General features: G+C 32.0%; 6 protein-coding genes across 13 annotated transcripts; 3 read left to right on the top strand and 3 right to left on the bottom strand.

Annotated features, from left to right (window-relative positions):
- Window positions 1-64: 64 nt before the first annotated feature.
- On the bottom strand, window positions 65-3,436 carry LOC105184648 (FAST kinase domain-containing protein 4). 2 transcript variants are annotated; one of them, XM_011143552.3, is made up of 10 exons: window positions 3,265-3,436; window positions 2,990-3,140; window positions 2,450-2,851; window positions 1,662-1,811; window positions 1,345-1,590; window positions 1,114-1,255; window positions 944-1,027; window positions 705-869; window positions 497-575; window positions 65-331 (listed from the first exon to the last, which is right to left on the bottom strand). In XM_011143552.3, exons 2-10 carry the CDS (start codon window positions 3,128-3,130, stop codon window positions 118-120), a joined length of 1,623 nt encoding a protein of 540 aa, XP_011141854.1. In that variant the 5' UTR covers window positions 3,131-3,140; window positions 3,265-3,436; the 3' UTR covers window positions 65-117. The 2 variants fall into 2 exon arrangements, with proteins under 2 accessions (XP_011141854.1, XP_025158246.1); XM_025302461.1 differs by having other exon boundaries at window positions 3,195-3,401.
- A 998-nt stretch (window positions 3,437-4,434) lies between these two features.
- Window positions 4,435-6,297, top strand: Pdxk (pyridoxal kinase). 4 transcript variants are annotated; one of them, XM_025302453.1, is made up of 8 exons: window positions 4,435-4,521; window positions 4,623-4,720; window positions 4,938-5,030; window positions 5,112-5,255; window positions 5,335-5,455; window positions 5,644-5,786; window positions 5,857-6,036; window positions 6,128-6,297. In XM_025302453.1, exons 2-8 carry the CDS (start codon window positions 4,648-4,650, stop codon window positions 6,235-6,237), a joined length of 864 nt encoding a protein of 287 aa, XP_025158238.1. In that variant the 5' UTR covers window positions 4,435-4,521; window positions 4,623-4,647; the 3' UTR covers window positions 6,238-6,297. The 4 variants fall into 4 exon arrangements, with proteins under 4 accessions (XP_025158238.1, XP_011141856.1, XP_025158237.1 ...); XM_011143554.3 differs by having other exon boundaries at window positions 4,436-4,521; window positions 4,931-5,030; XM_025302452.1 differs by lacking the exon at window positions 4,435-4,521 and having other exon boundaries at window positions 4,528-4,720.
- Window positions 6,298-6,460: 163 nt separating this feature from the next.
- Window positions 6,461-11,715, bottom strand: RpIII128 (RNA polymerase III subunit RpIII128). 2 transcript variants are annotated; one of them, XM_019842115.2, is made up of 10 exons: window positions 11,677-11,693; window positions 11,501-11,592; window positions 10,807-10,961; window positions 10,516-10,692; window positions 8,965-10,424; window positions 8,271-8,863; window positions 7,939-8,188; window positions 7,611-7,775; window positions 7,397-7,527; window positions 6,461-7,003 (listed from the first exon to the last, which is right to left on the bottom strand). In XM_019842115.2, exons 2-10 carry the CDS (start codon window positions 11,564-11,566, stop codon window positions 6,584-6,586), a joined length of 3,417 nt encoding a protein of 1,138 aa, XP_019697674.1. In that variant the 5' UTR covers window positions 11,567-11,592; window positions 11,677-11,693; the 3' UTR covers window positions 6,461-6,583. The 2 variants fall into 2 exon arrangements, with proteins under 2 accessions (XP_019697674.1, XP_025158236.1); XM_025302451.1 differs by having other exon boundaries at window positions 11,501-11,715.
- A 1,151-nt stretch (window positions 11,716-12,866) lies between these two features.
- Arpc5 (Actin-related protein 2/3 complex, subunit 5) lies at window positions 12,867-14,035 on the top strand. Its single transcript, XM_011143556.2, has 3 exons — window positions 12,867-13,099; window positions 13,190-13,262; window positions 13,596-14,035. Exons 1-3 carry the CDS (start codon window positions 12,939-12,941, stop codon window positions 13,833-13,835), a joined length of 474 nt encoding a protein of 157 aa, XP_011141858.1. The 5' UTR covers window positions 12,867-12,938; the 3' UTR covers window positions 13,836-14,035.
- A 144-nt stretch (window positions 14,036-14,179) lies between these two features.
- Ccm3 (programmed cell death protein 10 Ccm3) lies at window positions 14,180-16,473 on the bottom strand. Its single transcript, XM_011143557.3, has 5 exons — window positions 16,176-16,473; window positions 15,715-15,892; window positions 15,448-15,580; window positions 15,133-15,297; window positions 14,180-14,743 (listed from the first exon to the last, which is right to left on the bottom strand). Exons 1-5 carry the CDS (start codon window positions 16,245-16,247, stop codon window positions 14,659-14,661), a joined length of 633 nt encoding a protein of 210 aa, XP_011141859.1. The 5' UTR covers window positions 16,248-16,473; the 3' UTR covers window positions 14,180-14,658.
- Window positions 16,474-17,041: 568 nt separating this feature from the next.
- On the top strand, window positions 17,042-18,654 carry Cyt-b5 (Cytochrome b5). 3 transcript variants are annotated; one of them, XM_019842123.2, is made up of 5 exons: window positions 17,042-17,589; window positions 17,792-17,920; window positions 18,004-18,071; window positions 18,198-18,259; window positions 18,363-18,549. In XM_019842123.2, exons 1-4 carry the CDS (start codon window positions 17,434-17,436, stop codon window positions 18,238-18,240), a joined length of 396 nt encoding a protein of 131 aa, XP_019697682.1. In that variant the 5' UTR covers window positions 17,042-17,433; the 3' UTR covers window positions 18,241-18,259; window positions 18,363-18,549. The 3 variants fall into 3 exon arrangements, with proteins under 3 accessions (XP_019697682.1, XP_025158250.1, XP_011141860.1); XM_011143558.3 differs by lacking the exon at window positions 18,198-18,259 and having other exon boundaries at window positions 17,050-17,589; window positions 18,363-18,544; XM_025302465.1 differs by lacking the exons at window positions 18,004-18,071; window positions 18,198-18,259 and having other exon boundaries at window positions 17,048-17,589; window positions 18,363-18,654.
- Window positions 18,655-19,330: the final 676 nt, after the last annotated feature.

Here is a 19,330-nt window from a genome sequence, read left to right as displayed (position 1 = left end):
ACAAATTTATAAATATTTTACAATTCTAAAAATATTGTGTATGGAGTAATAGCAATAACACTTATTTATACCATTTTTCAAATTTATTTAACTTATAAGACTGAGTCCAATATTTTACTACGTTGATTTTTTTTCCTGTACATTTTGCATACATTGTTTTAAGTAATCGATTCGTTTCTCGAGCTTGTCTTGTATACTAAAATTTTCATATGAAATTGTTAAAAGATCATATCCTTGGGCCTTTAACAGCTGTGTATGTAAATGCACTGTTCCTAGAAGATCATTCTGTCCTCGACAATAATCATGGTAATCGTGTACTATTATTCCTATCCTAAAATACAGTATAATAATTGTCAAATTTATTTCAATATTTTAAAATTAGTGATTAATATTCAATAAATTTGAAATAGTTTGAAATCCTTTACAAATTTCATCAGGCTATAGATATGGGCATAAATCATAATATTTAACTTCTTTCTTATTATTTCTGACATACCTTCTCACATCCTTTGATTGTTCATTCCATTTTTCGACTGGTATGATATCGTATTGATTATCTATACAATATTCAGCATCTAACCAGAAATAATGTTAGTCACTCAAAATTGATACAATGCATATATATATATATATATATTTATATATATTCTTATTTGGAAATCATTTCAATTTGATGTTCAACATTTTAATGTTAAAAATATTACCTAGTAAAAATCCCATATTTGTGTCAATATCCGTTTTATAGAAAGATTGTGATGGAAATAATTTCTTCAGCGTCTCTAATAATGCATTTATGTATGTTTGCTTTCCCTTTGCTCTACTTAAGGACATATCCTTAAACAACACAGAATCTTTGCTCAAAAGTGGCCCTGTAATTTTAAATGATGATGCATGAAATCATTAAAGATATATAGTAGTAATACCTTTTTTTTTTAATAAGTACCTGTGTAATCTTTCAGCCCAAACTGCGCAAACGCATTGATATTTAATAATTTCATTTTCTTTGATACATTTAGCTTAGCGGAGGCTGCAAATCATGACCATTAAATTAATGTTATTGATATACTGAAAAATTAATAGGTATAGAATTTCAATTTTATAGTAAATACGAACAGCTCAACCTCGCCATAAATGTTGAATCCAACACGGATTCTATATGTTGCTGCAGCACAGAGTCCAAAACTGTTAAAGACCAAACAATGTTCAACCATTCCGCTGTAGATACATGAAACGGATTCACTTTTTGCGCGAAATCCTGATGTTTAAGAAATAATTAAATACTGGTAAGAGAAATCTCAGATGTTTAACACAATAGATAAAACATTGTAATATCTTTCTACATACATTAATAAAAGCGCTCGCCTTCTGTGATTTATACTGTAAAGTCGCAAACGTTTGTAAAATCGACGAGTAGTCCTGCAATTTGTAATCTATCGATTTGTTGAAGAATGTGTCGCAGAACATGTCGAGTACGTCTACATTTTTGTAATGTAGGAATCCTAGCGATGTTATGATAGATTTATTTGTAACAGCACTTGTGCTTTTTGGTAAACATTGCATTAAATCAGCCATGATTTTTTCTAACAATGTCTATTGCATCATTCGTTATATTAGTAATTATAACTTATTATTATCATAGAAGTACATAAATATGTACCTACCTTATCCAGGAAATTTAATACAGCCATGTTATATAACAAAGTCGCGCACTGTTTCAAATTTAATTTCACATTATATTTGACAATATTATATGATAACATTCTCAGTAAAGGTGTGTTTCTCTTTCCTTGTTCTCTTAAGGAAACTATCACCTGCGAAACATTTTTTTATAAATATTAGTTTATCAATTTTTTGTTGAATTCCAATTAATTTTAACTGTAAGTAATTTTATCTTATTTGCATCTATTTATATATATACTTGCATTTTCTTATATCTTTCTTTATATTCATAAAATTATCAAGAACGTCATAATATATAATATGTATCAAAAAATCAATCAATTAAAAGATAAAAGAGAAATTTAAGTACAATACAAAGTCAACCAATTAAAAGATAAAATAGAAGCTTAAATACAATACATAATATGACTTTAATGGTACTCTAGGTTATAGAAAATTTTACTATATGACGCATCATTTTAAACTGAATAACTTTTATATAAAATATTTTTTTGAAAATTTGTATTTTTCAAAATATTAAAAAATTTTAATACTTTATACCCATATAAAACCCTGTATTTACTAAACCATAGCGAATACAAAAAAATAATATTATATATTCTACTCAAGTTCCTTTTTATATGTTCTATATATACTATATCTAGTTTTTGTATATTCGAAGATACTTATTTTAGAAATTAAGTAAAATTATTTTACACTATTACTGTTATTCATAACAATAATATATGTTGGTGCAATATATTAGCTAACAAATAACTATTGTACTTACAGCAATCATTGCAGGTGTAGATAATCGAGAATACCGTGAAAGATCATTACTAGATATTTCTATATCAATTTTTGTCTGATCATTGGTCTTAACCATCTTCCTAAGATGAATAAACCTGAAGTCAGTCTCAATATTCATCATTTGTGATTTCCCACTATTTATTTCATTCATTATTTGCGATATGAGCTTCAATGCATTAGGTATAGATAAATTTGGTAACATTGCCATATCCAGCAAGTCATTTATAGATTCAGCAGCTTGAATATTTTTGGTAAATTTGTCATTTTCTCTGATCCCAAATGAGTTGATGTTTATCTGAGACCTTATTTCCTTTAATACATGCTGTTCCTTTTTTTGTGAGATGTTGTTTTGTATCTCTGAATATTTCGGATTTTCATCTTGCTAAAAACAAATTAGACTGATAACCTTTTTGATTAAAGAATTATTGACATATAGTGCATGTGGAATGAAAAATTAGACTGTTTATGTAAAATGTTCATACACGAAAATTGAAAAATATAATTGTCAGTTGTACTTTACCTTTGTAGAAGTAGGTTGAGCAGGTTGCTCACTGATGATTGATGTGCTGGAGTTATTGACTAAGAGAGGGGTAAAACGCCAGAACGAACGCAAAGTAAGTCTCGTTGTCGCAGAATAGAGGGTTGCACTGAACTGCAGCATTATAATTAGTCTGCAAAATGATTATTTATATAATCATCGACGAAGGCTAGGATTAGTTACGTACTGTCAATTCCTGTATGTTAGTTCGCAATATTCGCGGATATTTGCCACGATCAACGTAATATGCGACTTACATTATAAACAAATATAAAGTATAAAGAGGAGGAGGAACGTTATTGAGAAAAAGTCGAAGATTATTAGAAATTATTCCCGATCATCAGGAACACATATTTTGGTTAAGTGATCACCATACATTTGGCCATAGATAAAAATTGTAGAGATTCTAAAAGAGACGGTACCGCCATTTTCAGCCATTCTAGTTCGCTTTGAAACTAGGTGACTCTTGTAACTACATTTATATTTAATATATTATTTGTATTCTCTCTAACTTACGTATTTAATTTGTATATATTTAATAGTATAGTAAGAATATATAATATATAAAATCATTTATACAATGTATAATGCATAATTAGATATAAAATAATCATACAGTTTAATACAACACTATTTAATGGGTGCATTCAGTACTACAACTGCTCACTGAGCGCTCAATGAGCTTTTACATTTGATTGATATATTCTTTTAGAATTATACATCAATTAAAAAAATTTAGAAATATACACCAATCAGATGCAAGAGCTCACTTAGCGCTCAGTGAGCGGTTGTAGTACTGAATGCACCCAATGGTTGCGTTCAGAAAACAAAGCGCTCATTGAGCGCTTAGTAACTATTGGTCCTTACTGTTAGATCCTTACATTCAGACCAATAACGTTGACGAATTACTCAACCGTTGTGTTTTCTGAACGCAGCCAGTGTATGGGATTGTATGAAAATTATATAAAAGATGCATTCCGATATTCGCTGCTAGAATTATTAGAAATTTATAATACGCACAAGATGAATTAGATAGAAATAGCTTTTCAATGTTAACATGAATATAGGAACGTATATGTATGAGTATAATCATGACACAAATGTTATGAGTTTAAGAGGAAAGAAGAATATGTAAAAATTAATAAATTAAGAATAAAAAATTAAATAAAGATTAAGAAGAAAAATTAAGAATAAAATGATTTTAAAAGATTCTTCGAGATTCTAAGATCTCGATTCTCTATAGAAATAATCAATTTACGCCGAAATTAAATAGAACAGAATCGATTTTAAAACATCCATTTTTATTCAAGGAAAATTCATTTTCTAAGTTATCGAATTGACTCGACTATTTCTGTTCTAAATCTAAAACTTGCTATCTTGAGATAACCACACTGCCACAAGAGAGAAAGAGAGAGAGAGAGAGAGAGAGAGAGAGAGAGAGAGAGAGAGAGAAATAAACACATGTGACTCATGTGGTTATAGAGATTACAGAGTCGTGTGCAACTATCTATAATGTAAGTAGTTGTATACGTCATGTCATGTTATACTGAGCGGGAATGTTAACATTCTGATACGTATTGAATGTTCAAAAGTTAATTCGTGATATATTATCTAGCTATCATGTGTTCTGCGAAAACCCCATGCATTCTTTCAATCCAGAGTCATGTAGTGTCGGGATATGTCGGCAACAAAAGTGCTACTTTCCCATTACAGGTAAATTCCGTGGGAAAAATCCGAATATTACTTTACATATTTCAGATCTTATCAGTTACCAATTCACTGACTTATGACATGCTTTTCCATTAAACGTTTTTCTTTTTTAATATTTTGATTATCAAAATATGGCTTAAAAAGATAATCGTAGGAAAATAATTTTATGTAAAATAATTGTATATTTTGAGATATCAATTATTTTTTAATTAGTTGTTAGGTTTTGAAGTTGATGCAATCAATTCTGTGCAATTATCCAATCACACTGGTTATGAAATGTTTAAAGGTCAAATACTTAACGATAAAGATCTAGGTAAGATACAAACAAGTATGTGATATATGTATAATATTTATTTATTCAGTAATAAAATATTTTCTAAAAATAATTTTTTAGATGACTTAGTTGAAGGCCTAGCATATAATAACTTAGATAAATATACATATTTACTTACTGGATATGTTGGTTCAGCTTCTTTCCTAAAGAGAATAGCTCTGCTAGTTGCAACATTGAAACGTAAAAATCCAAATCTTATATATGGTAAGTTACTTCTTAATTCAATGATAAAAATCTCTTGGAAGATCTTATAATTAATATTGATTTTATGTGTTTTTATTAGTTTGTGATCCTGTTATGGGTGATAATGGAAAAATGTATGTCCCAGAAACTCTAAAGGAAATTTATAAGAAAGAAATAGTACCATTGGCAGATGTGCTGACACCAAATCAATTTGAATTAGAGTTTGTATAGCACTATATATGTCATGCATATTATTGCTTTCTATACTATTATCTTTAATATATTGATCACTTGCGTTGCACTTGTATACCATATATCAATAATGCTTGGAAGTTATCTATTATTTTTCATTAAAATCATGTTATTATTTTATAATTATTTATGTATAGTTCTTATCTATTTTTTTCAGATTACTGACAGACAAAAATATTACTAATATGGATGAACTGCAAAGTGTGTTAAAAGAATTACATGCAACTGGGCCACAAACCATAGCTGTATCCTCAACAGAGCTTAATAACAAATTAACAGCAGTAGTTAGTACTGCAAAAGGTTGATTGTGCATTACAAGGTAACTTTGTTTTCAACAAGTAGAAATTGATTATAAATGTCTTTGTTTCAGATAACAAATTAATTAAGATAGACATTCCTAAAATACCAACAACTTTCACAGGCTCTGGAGACCTCTTTGCTGCATTATTTCTTGCTCATATACACTTACAAAATGACATCAAAACCATTATGGAAAAAACTGTAAACTCTTTATACAGTGTATTACTTAATACTTATGAATATTCAAAAGGTAATTTATTCATTTGTACATGTGTATATTCATGTAGAGAACCTGGAAGATAGGTCAATATAATTATAAGTAACCAATTTTTCCTTCACAGTGTGTGCAGATAATGAAGCACAGGCAGCTAAAAAGATTGAGTTACGACTCATACAAAGTAAAAGTAGTATTGAAAATCCTGAGATACGCCTATTCGCGGAATCATTTTAAAGTATAACATATTAAGTTATGATTATGTTTATCTTACACATACACACGTATATATACATATCCATACACATATACACTGTGTGAAATGTAAAATGTTTATGGTATTTAATGTTTAAACCAAGTACACTTGTTGACCTGCACATTAATGTTTATATTAATATATTTAAAGATCGAATATTAAAAAGGACCAATATATTTGTCTTCCTGCTGCATATAAAGCTCATTCTATTAACTTACTTTATACATTATTTACGCAAACTATCAGACACGATGTCAAAACTATAGTACAGTATCACAGATTTTAAAGAAAACAATGTATGTTGCATTTAAAGAAATTAAAACTTTATTATTTATATCTATATTTTCGTTTTTCGGTATGACTTCTTTCACGATAGTCCCTTAATTTCAAACGGGGTACAATGTTCATGGATTGTAGTTCGTGAAGCAACAATTTACACGCGTAAGGCATCGTAACCGAGGATATGTTGGAGTTGGAGCGACAGCTTTGGCACCAACCGCTGTAACCCATCAGCCCGCAGCTGTTACAAACGTCGACCTTGACGCCGTCACTTGATAACATTAGCCTCTCTATCAACATCATACTAGCGCCGTAAGCAACCAGACAATCGCGCTCCATTTCACCGAAACGTAAACCACCATCCTTAGAACGTCCCTCTGTTGGCTGTCGAGTCATTACCACTCTTGGCCCTTTGGCACGAGCGTGTATTTTATCCTGCACCATATGCTTTAATCTTTGGTAATAAACCTGTACATCAAATTGTATGCATTATTCGCGGTATAACACGAGCATGTATCATTCTCATATGCCTGCATTATAGAATAAGTCATTGTGGAAAGATCATTAATTTCAAATGTTTACTTTTTATTAACCGAATATTCCAAAACGTTTTCCAATGAAATATATATTTCTGGCACTGATAAGAAACGATTTAACATTAGGCCTGTTCGTTTTGTCTGCACTGCTGAACTGATGCAACAAGTTGAAGTGAGAAAAACTACACTTGTTTCACTTTAACTTAATGCACCAGTTCAGCAGTGCAGACAAAATGAACAGACTTACTGAGACTAACTTCCCGACTTTTTGCGAATCAAATTGTTGGAATGCTTCAATTTAAACAACTTTATTTCACGAACTTACCGTTCCGGTATATATATATGCTTCCATCGGTTCTCCGGTGATGCCACTGTAGAAACAATCTTTGCCCAAGTAGTTGTAACCATGCTTCTGCATTTGCTCAGAGAGATCATCCACTTTGGAACCACCGAACGCTGAAAATGAAGAGTTCGTATAGTAAAATTAAGCATCGTTACATCATATCTCGTCATCATGCTATTTTCATCATAAAATATACCTGTGGAGTCGTGAAATTCGCCATTCAGAATGCCTACTTTACCCGCGAGTATCTCTATTAACTTGCCGACGGTCATTCTAGATGGAAAACCATGCGGGTTCATAATTATATCGGGAACTATGCCCTGGTCGTTGAATGGCAGATCTTCCGGGTTCACGATTGAACCTGAATATATGTCATCGAAATATCCATATTACAAAGTATACGAAAACATTTTAGAGTTTCCCATAAAAGATATATTATGTGCGCTTTAAGATGTGTAACTTCTTATGTGTTAGCCGGTCTCTATGCACGAAAAACAAAAATAATATCTAAAATAATACCGTACCTATGACACCCTTCTGCCCGTGACGACTACTGAGTTTGTCGCCGATCTCGGGTCTGCGAGTTTGCCGCAACAATAGCTTTATCAAAAAAGAATCATCAGCGTTACTAGTCAACAAAGACTGCTCCACATATGCAGGCTCCAGACCTTTGTAGTAAATCTCTGCATCGCGATACTGCGTCTTCGGTGAAGCATCGCTCCCAGTGTTCACCCGGTCGATGGATTGTGATGGCACCGATTTGTTCACTAGCACCTGAATGTGACGTAATTCGGAAATGAATGCAACTATATATTATACTGTGTACAAACACGAAACTTCATAACAAGGTATATACTTTCTTGTCTTCCACTCTTTCGCCGGGCATTGCGATCCCATCAGCGTCCAGTATATCGTGTTTCCACGCAACTTTGTTCGTATTGCTATCCAACGATGGACCCATGATCCTATCGTACGTTTGATTGGGATATCTCTTCAAGACAGCTTTCGTACTTCGATATATCAAACATCTTCCATACCCTCGATCGAGGGAGGCTCTGTTAACAACGAGCGCATCCTCGATATCGTATCCGCCATATGACATAATAGCTACAATCGCGTTCTCGCCAGCTGGCAACTCATTGTATTTGATCATTTCAGATGTTTTCGTCCTTACTATAGGCGCTTGAGGATACACCAGATTGTACATCACTGTGTCCATGCGTTTGCGTTGGTTGTATCCTATGGTACCTGCCGCCTGCCTGCCCATGGCACATTGGTAAGTGTTCCTTGGGCTTTGATTATGATGCGGATACGGAATTAGACCGGCGCACACTCCCAGGATGGTGAACGTCTCGATCTCCATATGTGTGGTTTCTGCTTGAATCTCGTTTTCGTCAAGCGCGATCAAAACGTCATTCTCCTCGTTCACGTCCAAGTACTCAATCATACCTATGATCAAATATGCGACAAGAAAACGGAAAATAAATCACGACGGTCGCAGAACGAAAATACAAACGCTCATGAAAAATGACCCGAATTGTATCACTCACCCGTCTGGAGGAAGTCTTCGAACTTTAAGATCTTTTGCTGGAATAATTTCATATGTTCCGCTGTGACAACGAGTCGACCGTTCTCTACAATAAAGTACGGCCTACATAATCGGCCACCGTCGGTGCTGATGTGAACGCATCTATGATTATCCTGCATATATATAGACACAAAACTACTGATGTAACCTCGTCTACGTAATGTTTTTAGAGTGTGCACCAATTTCTTGTAATGACTCGTGACGCCTTGAATGACACCATTCAGGAGAACTAGCCACTCATCCTTATGGTTTATCTCTTGGCTACCGAGCGATTGTATTTCCTGCATATCGAGGGTGGATAATAGCCATGCAATATGATCCTCTGGTTCGTCTGTTGTGATATGAGCCATGAGAGCGAGATTCTTCACCAAGCCACAGGATTCTCCCTCGGGCGTATCGCATGGACATAGCATCCCCCACTGCGAAAGATGCAATGAACGTGGCCCTGACACCTGCCTGGTCTTCTCGAACTGAGAATGAACTCGTGTCATCATACCAAGTGCTGAAATATAAGACAAGCGCGATAACACTTGTGTTGCACCTTGTCTTTCCATTTTGAAACGTTTGATCTTCCAGTTGCCAGTTGATATGGCAAAAAGCAGCCCATTGGTAATCTGATCTTGCCGCATATGCTTGACTATGTCGAACTGCGCCGCCTTGATTTTCGGAATATTTTTATCGGCGATCTGCTTCAATTCCCAATTGAACCGTTTGAATAGGTCCTCAAACATTAGAGATAGAAGGGAACCAGCTACTTCCAAACGCTTGTTCCCGACAAAATCTCTGTCATCGAGAAGCTTTTTATTGGATTGCGCCATAATCACTTTTCTCACCATGAAGGCCAGGTGGATCCCCTTCAATTTAAAACTGAAGTTCTTAACCGGCACATGTGATAACACATTCGTTGCTAATACATCTTTCATCTCATTTGCATTAAAAACTCTAGGTTGTGTTCGTTTGCTATTGAGATACATCAATGCTTGATTCTGTGTGAAGATATTCAGATCATGACATTCCCGTAAACTCCATTCTAGTTTACTTTGAAATTCGTGCTCCGTGCCGATCAACATCACGATATTCTGATCAGTATGTATGCCCATAGCTTTGAAAACTATGGTCACCAATATATCGTCCTGAAAGATATTGTGCTTCATGTAATATCTACCAGATTTCCCGATGATACTAGTCTTAGTCTTTCTCTCGTGAGTGGAGCTGTTACAATATGCAACAATATTCTCTTTATTGTCTTTTTCCAGAAGTATTCTATTCCGCACCATCTGCTCCTGTATTAATATTACTTTCTCTTGTCCTTTTATAATAAAATAACCACCAGGATCATGAGGACATTCGTCCTTGGTTGATAATTCATGAGCTGTCAGACCAGTCAGTCTACAATTTGCACTACGCAACATAATTGGCATCCTGCAAATTATCATATATATATATATATAATTGTAAATAACTTACAATTGTTATTACCTATGTTTATTTTATCTTTCTAATTATTACTTACCGTCCAATTACTATGTTATTTTTTATTATTGGCTGGTTACCTCTTATATATTCTATATCTACTATAATAGGAGCAGCGTAAGTTAAATCTCTCAAGCGACATTCGTGAGGATAAAGTTTACGAATGTCATTAAGTGATTCATCAAATATAGGCTCACCTATATGTATATCTAAATATCTGAAACAAAGGAATGATTATAAAATCAGATATGTCTGCTATAGGATATCTTATTGCTATATGAGGATAAAAATATTATCTTTTTTTAAATAGTTTGATAGATATAGACTTTACCTTATATAAAAGAGTGGATCTGCATCACTATATACTTCTTCATTTGCCTTAACAATCTTTTTTATGTCTTCACGGATAAAATAATTAAAGGAATCAATATGGTGTTTTACTAGGCCTCTTTCCTTCAAAGAAGCTGGTACTAGTTCCCATTTGTTCTAATAACATACAATTTATATTAACTAAGATCATATATAATAAATAATTCAAGATCGCCATGATCAGAAATCATAATAGATTTGATTTAATCAAGAAGATAATGATATCCAATATTGAACAAAATATGACATGCAATTATTTTTCATAAACAAATTAAATGTTTAATCAATTTTGCTAAACATAGCTAATAATAAATCTATTTCTAAAACATTCTTAAAAACATCTAAAAAGCTGCTTTTAAATAAAGAAAAGTTATATTTAATTTCAATTATTAATTTGTTTAAAAAATAGTCAACAAATATCTTGTTTCTTAGTTCAATAAATATACATTCCTCATCAAAATTAAAAGGACTTTATCTTTAAAATAATCTATCTTCTTCAGGAATGCTCGAAGGTAAGATTTTAATAGCATTACGTGTACCTTCATAAACTACTTCTCTTTAATTTTGTTAAAAAATTTTTACAATCATATAAAAGGATACATTGTACATAAATATAATAAATGTATAAATGTTTAGATAATTTCGTATGTACGTACCTTGAGTGGAAATGCGGTTTTACGTATATTTTCACATGTGTTTTCAACATTGGCTTTATTTTGCATTGTGCACAGATATAAAAACCACGTATCTGTGAAAATTAATTTTTAATGTAGAAAATAAATATTCCTTTTATTTATATTCGACGTATTTGTCTACTCTAATGTTTACACACGTGATGTGATTGTTCTCTATGGCTGCGTTCCGATATTCACTGCCAGTATTGAAAATATATACTTTATGTCACATATATTATAGATTTTCAGTACTGGCAGTGAATATCGGAAACGCAGCCTATATACCTCTAAAGGCCCATCTACAATGGCTGCAAGAATAAGGTTCTAAGCGTAAGCAGTAAAGGCTCATCTACATTAGCTGTAAGAGTAAGGCTGTAAGGTTGCAAGACACGAAATGAAATATTTTCATTCGCCGACAGCTTACGTTACAGCCTTACAGCCTTACTCTTACAGCTATTGTAGACGAGCCTTTATAGGCCTTCTAATAAGCTATTAGTCATAAGTTGTAACCAAATTGACCAATCACTGTTGATTATTTTTGAAATAATTAATTGTGATTGGTCAATTTGCTTATAGCTTATGACTAATTGCTTATTGTAGAAGGCCGCTTATATTTAAGTCTTAAGTTTATTTTCAGATGCTGTACAAATCATTTCATTGGTTATGAGGTATCTGAAAGTGAACTTAAAACGATCTTAAATATAAAGCCAGCGGCACACGGTGCTTGTTTTCGTGCTGGATTGCTTGCTGAATGAAAATACTGCATTCTGATTAGTATATTTTCGAAAATGGATGGAAATGCACCATCCAGCACGAAAACAAGCACCGTGTGCCGCTGGCTTTAGTTTCGTTTTCTCTTACATATGTTCGCAGATAAGACGCAACGTGATTCACGTAACAAGTTGATCTACTGTGCAGTATTGCTTGTGCTTAGCAGATATCGGAGTTTCATAAGCGCCTAATGATTATTGTCTGTGATTAGAACAACTTTTAGATCCTTGATAAATGTAGAAGAATCTACTAATCAGGAGCAAGAATCACCGAACATTTACGTTTCTACTGAGCATAACCATTAGATCTGCTCCTTTTAGCTGAATTAAGGTCGGTATTCATAGGCCGTGTTCCAAAATTCACTGCCAGTACTGAAAATATATAGTTTGTGTCACGCAAACTATAACTTTTCAGCGCTGGCAGTGAATGTTGGAACATGGCCATAGTCAGGTCTAAAGTCAGCTGCACACTGAAAATACTGCGTTTTGATTGGTGCATTTTCATCCATCTTCGAAAATGTACCAATCAGAACGTAACATTTTCATCCAGCAAGCAATCCAGCACGAAAACAAGCACCGTATGCCGCTGGCTTTAGGCGCTGCTCGATAAGCCGGGCGTGATCGCAGGAAACGTCAAACATACAGCCGAGATGTCGAGAAACGACGGTAAAAAGGATACTTCGGCATCCGCATTTCGGAAAATCGACGTGGACCAATATAGCGACAACAATTTTAAAGAGGAAGACGCTGACGGTGGTATAGGCGCACCCACTGGCCCGGACGAGAACGAAATTCTAACACTTCTTAGCCAATATCCTTTGCAAAACTCTTATATTCGTTTATCGAGTTTTTCTTTCTATAACTTTTAACCCCCCGTTGTTTTCCTTAACACTTTTTTTAAGGGTAAGAACGCGGAGGCATTGATATCTGTATTAAAGTCGGCACCGTTAGAATGTAAAAACCAGCAAATTAAGGTAACCTCAAAACATATCCTGTCTGATAACGATAATCTTTATCATTGTGCGCAATATAATATACTTACACTTTATTGAACGCGTGTTAATATTATAGTTAATATTATAAAATTTATAAATGTATAAAAATTAATTGCATTTCTCTCAACTGAGTTATTGTGACAGAGGTGAACTTTATTTCATACTTGTGAATGAAAATTGATGCATTAATAATGAAATTCTTGTATAATTATGTTAATATATATAAAAGTTGATGTTATTTCGCACAATACTATATAAATTATGTTGTTTAACCTATGAGAAATTGTAAAAATATTTCTCACTTATTTTCAGGACAGTGCACGAAACTTAACACAAAAGGTGCTCTTAAGTATAAAATCAAACCAAATAGACGATTGTTTAGCACAGTTAGATCGTGACTTAGTGGATGTTCTAATGAAATATATTTACCGAGGTTTCGAGATTCCAACAGAAGGCAGCAGTAGTCACTTGTTAATTTGGCATGAAAAAGTTTTCAACATAAGTGGAGTTGGTTGTATTGTCCGTGTATTTTCTGACAGCAAACGGGCTTGAAGTTTTGTACATTTTGCAGTAACACCTTCATTGCAACAATTACTATTAATTCTCACTGTTACTCATTGTCATTGTTAATGCAATGAGGATGTAGATAGGCAAGGCATTCACATTTTCCACATGGGAAAACAACTTTTCATGTGAAAATATAACAAGTTTGTGTACATTTGTTATCAATAAAGTAATTTTTATTTCTTATACATTATGAGAAATAATTCCTCTATATCTACCGCTGCCCTCATTTTGCTTTAAAGAATATAAATATAAAAATCTTACAGAACTAAAAATAAAAGGAATCACAAATTTTTTACTTTTTTATAACTTTCTAATAAGATATAACTATGACTGATTTATTACCACACCCCAAACTTATTGATTTCAATATTCTACTTAAATTGTCAGATATTTTATATTCTTTAAAGCAATGAAGAGATAAAAAGAGAGCATGATGCATTATTTTCATATAGCAATAAAATCATCCTCACGTCTAAACATTCTCTTATACATACCATTATTAATCATTACAATGAGAATTTATATGAATTGGCATAAAATAAAAGCATAAATAATTTTGAATGATATATATCCCAACATTACTTAATGTATATAACAAAAATTATGATGAAGTAATCAACATGCGCGAACATAATGACATAAAATCTTTTATATCGAATATTTCAATTCTATCACACACCACACACATTGTCTGTATAATAGAATGTAGATTAGGATGTTGGTAGGTTGTAATATTAATATAATCCAGCTTTCCTGTGTATGAAAGATATCACATACGACTTCTGAGAATTCATTGTAATATTGTTGTTTACTCACATTTATCCTTTACTGTGAGCATAATCATGTTTGTTTGATGTATCAGGTACAATGCACTTACAAATACTGCATTTGCTCTGTAAAAGATATATACTGTATTATATTCTGATTAAATGTTCAACTTTTAATTTTTAATTTATTAATTTTTATATCTTTAATTTAATTTTTATATCTGTTTCTATTCTTGATCACTTCATTTTATGTTATTACATTTTCTTTTATCATATTTTATTTTTAGAATTATATATGTATTTTATTAAAATCAAATAAACTGTTATGATCAAATAATATTCTTTTTTTATCCGAATATATTTCTCTCACCATACAATCTTGAAAAAATAATATCTTGATATATATCATTTAGTTCAAGTGATATTAAACTGTATTGAATAAAATGAGATATCCTGTCTATTACAAATAAAATTGTAAGTTCCCATTATTTATTATCCTTGGATTGTTTACTTACTGTCCTTCCTTAAAATATTCCTTTAATGTATTGCTGAACCTTTTGCTATACTTTACAAATTCTCTCTTGCGTTGATCCAAGGCTTGTTTGCCAGCTGAACCAGGTATAAAGGCAGTAACTTCATTTACAGCATCTAGAAGTTTCTTTATCGCACTCGCGATTTCTCTGAAAGAAATACACTAAATTAAAGGATAAACATTATCCAGAAGATTTTTTAGTATTAATAATACTAGAAAATAAATACAGCAAAAAGGACAATCATTGTACAGATATTTATTGTATATATGCAAGAAAAATTACAAATATTATACAAACTTGATTGTCTCTAGAAAAGTCTTTCTATCTGTAATTTCATCAGGAATTCTGCTGAGAATTCTTTTCAAAGAAGTTGATTTACGATTCAATTCTTGAAATGCATCTTCTGAACGTGCCGACCGATATTCCACAACTACAACCATAAGTAAATGAAAATATATTGTTATTTTAAATTAAGGGATAAAATAAAACTGCTCTAGTATATAGTTTACTTGGTAATATATAAATTTATAATAATGTGTTTGTGTATATATTTGTACTGTTTACCATCGTAATCAGAAGCAGCACCTTGCAACCGTAAAACACTCTCATTCATATCAAGATTAAGTTCTGCTCTACGTATTATACCCAAAATTAAATCATGTGTAATTCCAGGATGTGAGTTCTCTGCTTTCGAGAGAGCTGCACGTAGAGTTTGTGCAGCCATCACATTTTGCCTTTCCAGCTATAGACATTTATTGAATTATAATTATATGCTTCAAGTAGTGATTTTGGCAAGAAAACTTTTGCCAGAGAAGAAAGTACAAAATATATAACTAATATGCTAAAGTAATCATAGACCAAAAAATATATAGACCAAAATTGTTCAACAATCATCTTTCTACTATCTTTTTCAAAAAGTACTATTAATTATCGACGATACAAGTGAAGTGTTGTACGAATTGGAATATTATTTACGTAGAAATATCAATCAATTACAAGTAATTTAAAAGAATGATGTATATTACCTTAGTTAATATCGGTCTTAATATAACAGGAAGGACCAGTGATGTAACTGGGGTCTCATCGCCCATTGTCATCCTTCACGCGTATGTTGTTTGAAACGCCAAAGATATATAATCAGCAGCTTGAGCAGCGATCGTGCAAGACGAAACGAGATGCTAAACCGGTAATTGCTTCGCAACGATCGTTGCAAACTGCCAAATAATTATTTACGTATGTTTATATACGACTGGGTCAACTCACGAGCACATCTCTTTTATGACAGCTGTCACCAGTGTCAAGCTAACAATGATAAGCAGCAGAAAAAGGTTAAGAGAGATCACGCAATAAAAATTTTGTAGAATGGTTTTTCAGTCACGCCATCTGAAGAAGTGGATATAAGACAACCAATGACATAAAAAGAGGAATGTTTAAAAATAATATTCTTTCTTCGTTACATGTTAACTTTAAATTTCTTACATAGAAAATCTAAAGTCTGGATTCATAGTTTAATCTTAATTTAATATTGTATGAAATTCATCATCAAATGTTATGTAGTCAATGAAACGATCTGTATATTTAAAAATGAAAACAATTAAATATAAAGTCTAAGCACACTGTGGTTGTTTCCGTGTTAGATTGCGACTTATTAGTAGACTTATTAGTAGACTTAGTAACATATCAGAAATGCTGTTATATATGGTATATTTCTGATAATTGATGATTAATTCGCATGCGATATCGCAAAAGAACAAATACGTGTGTTCCATAATCTTAAGATCTGATTATGAATGAACATGAATATTCGGTCTAGATGTAATGTCGTTAGATGTCACTTCTTGTCCACATGTTTGAGGATAGATCAGTACTATACTCACTACAATGCACGGTATTCTCGAAGATAACAGTAACAAGGATAGCCTTTAAAAAGTCACTGGAGTTCTCACTAATAGTTTGTATATATGAGATTGGCTCAAAATATGCTGATGTAACCGATCGGAAGCTGATAGATAAAGTTCATCTATAAGCGATATAAGTTTATTATTAACGAATTTAGCAGATGGTATTCGCGCTATTTAAGCGCGTGTATAGTTCAACAAAAGTTGCTGAGTCAACTTGAAAGAATCAGTTAAAGTAGATCCGATTCCTTTCTATTACTTCGAAAACATTCAAAACAGTCTCGAAGACAAAGTGAGACTAGAAAAGAAGCTTGTCATTGGTTAAGTACATTAGTAAAATTTAAATTAGCAACGAGCAATAGAAATTAATTTACTGAAAAAAAGCATGGCAGACAAAGATATCAAGGAAAAAACTGCCACTACTGTTCCTGTCAAACTTTTTACACGAGAGGAAGTGTTAAAACAATCTACTTTGGAAAATTCAGACACATGGATCATCATCCACAATGAAATCTACAATGTCACGTCATTCCTGAATGAGGTTGCAGTTTTTCGATATTAAATAGAGATTACATACATCCTTTCTCTTTTGTATTATTTGATTAAAATATGGTATTAAATATAATAACGAGTAACTTGGCACACATATTATTTCTATTGAAACAAAATTTTTGCAGCCATTAAAATATTTTTATTAAAATCGGTATATAGAATATATTTATAATATTCCTATCAATACATAGCATCCTGGTGGTGAAGAGGTACTTTTAGAACAAAATGGATTGGATGCAACTGAGGCGTTTGAAGACATTGGACATTCAAGTGACGCAAGAGAGTTGATGATATCGTTCAAGATTGGAGAACTAGTAGAAGTAAATAGAAATACAGTTTTAAATGTAGAGATTTGTATCTCATATTTCTCTATATTTCCTTATTATTTATTGAAATATTCTAGGCGGAAAGAGTAAAAGAAAGAAAGAAAGTAGAATGGTCTAATAACAACTCTGATGATAACAATTCTAGGTATGAATTCTTTCATTTACAACAGTACAAGTTTTGTTTAAGAATTTGATTTATTATATTTTAATATTCTATAAATTGTATTCAGTATCTATAAGTGCATCTTATTCCATATAAGAAAATTTTAAGTTTCAGAGTTAAGTTTATTCTACGTAGAAAGAGAAATAAATAAAGAGATCACAATTGTTCAAGTAAATAATTTGTAAAGTAGATAAAAATTTTTGTTTTGCTATATATTTCAAGAATTGTCATTTTTAAATAGTTGTATCACAATATAATGATTGACCATTGCAGTTCTTGGCGTTCCTGGTTAATTCCCATTGCACTTGGGGTGCTTGCTACCCTTGTCTATCGCTACTTCATCAGCACGCACTAAACAGAATTCCAACCAAGGTCCAACAAGTCCCTTTCTCTGTGTTACTTGTTAATATGTATATCAATCAACTATTGTACAATAGATCGGTCCAAGTGTACATCATGCAACATTATAATTGTTTCCTATAAAACAGATAGTGCTTAGAGGCCTAGCATTTAAAAACAGGGGAAACGGCCAATGATGTATTATATAAATAAATACAGAAAAACATGCATTTATATATTTGTATGTATACATTCGATAGTGCACACATACACGCCACGCACACTGATACATGTACACGTGTCATGTATTAATCAAACATTTTGAAGTCCTCTGACTAGAAAATATAAACTAATTTAATTCCATGAGAAAAGAAAAGGCTCTTCAGGAAAAAGGAAGTCCTGTCTTTAATATTCAAAAGCAAATGAAAAGAGTAATAAATGCAATCAAGAGAACAAAAATTCAAAAGTAATTCGATCAAACTTTAATTTACACTGTAGTTCATTTATTGTCAATCTTACATAATGAATTGCGAGAAAGCTGGAATGTCCATTGTATTGTTAATGAAAAAAATGAAAAGGCAGTTTGAGAACAATTCAAGATAATATATTTTATATGTACCAAATATAATAACTATCATTAAATTTATAATTATAGTATGATTTTCATAAATGTTTTAAAGTTAGCATATATTGTCATAGAATTAATGTTACATCTTTCTTTCCTTATCTTTATATTATTTCAAGACGAAATCCATTGTACACATTTGCACAATAGAATATGTTCATTCAGATCGTAATATGATATTGCATTTGTGAAATTCTTCACTTGTATTATCTTTAAATTAATAAATATTTCAACTTAAATTTTATTCTAGACGATTCTATAACTTTTCCCTATTTAT

The sequence above is a fragment of the Harpegnathos saltator genome, unplaced genomic scaffold, assembly GCF_003227715.2.
Source record: "Harpegnathos saltator strain DR-91 unplaced genomic scaffold, Hsal_v8.6 scaffold491, whole genome shotgun sequence".
Taxonomy (NCBI): domain Eukaryota; kingdom Metazoa; phylum Arthropoda; class Insecta; order Hymenoptera; family Formicidae; genus Harpegnathos; species Harpegnathos saltator.
Note: the sequence above shows the minus strand (reverse complement) of the source record. Positions and strands in the feature narration are given on the sequence as shown.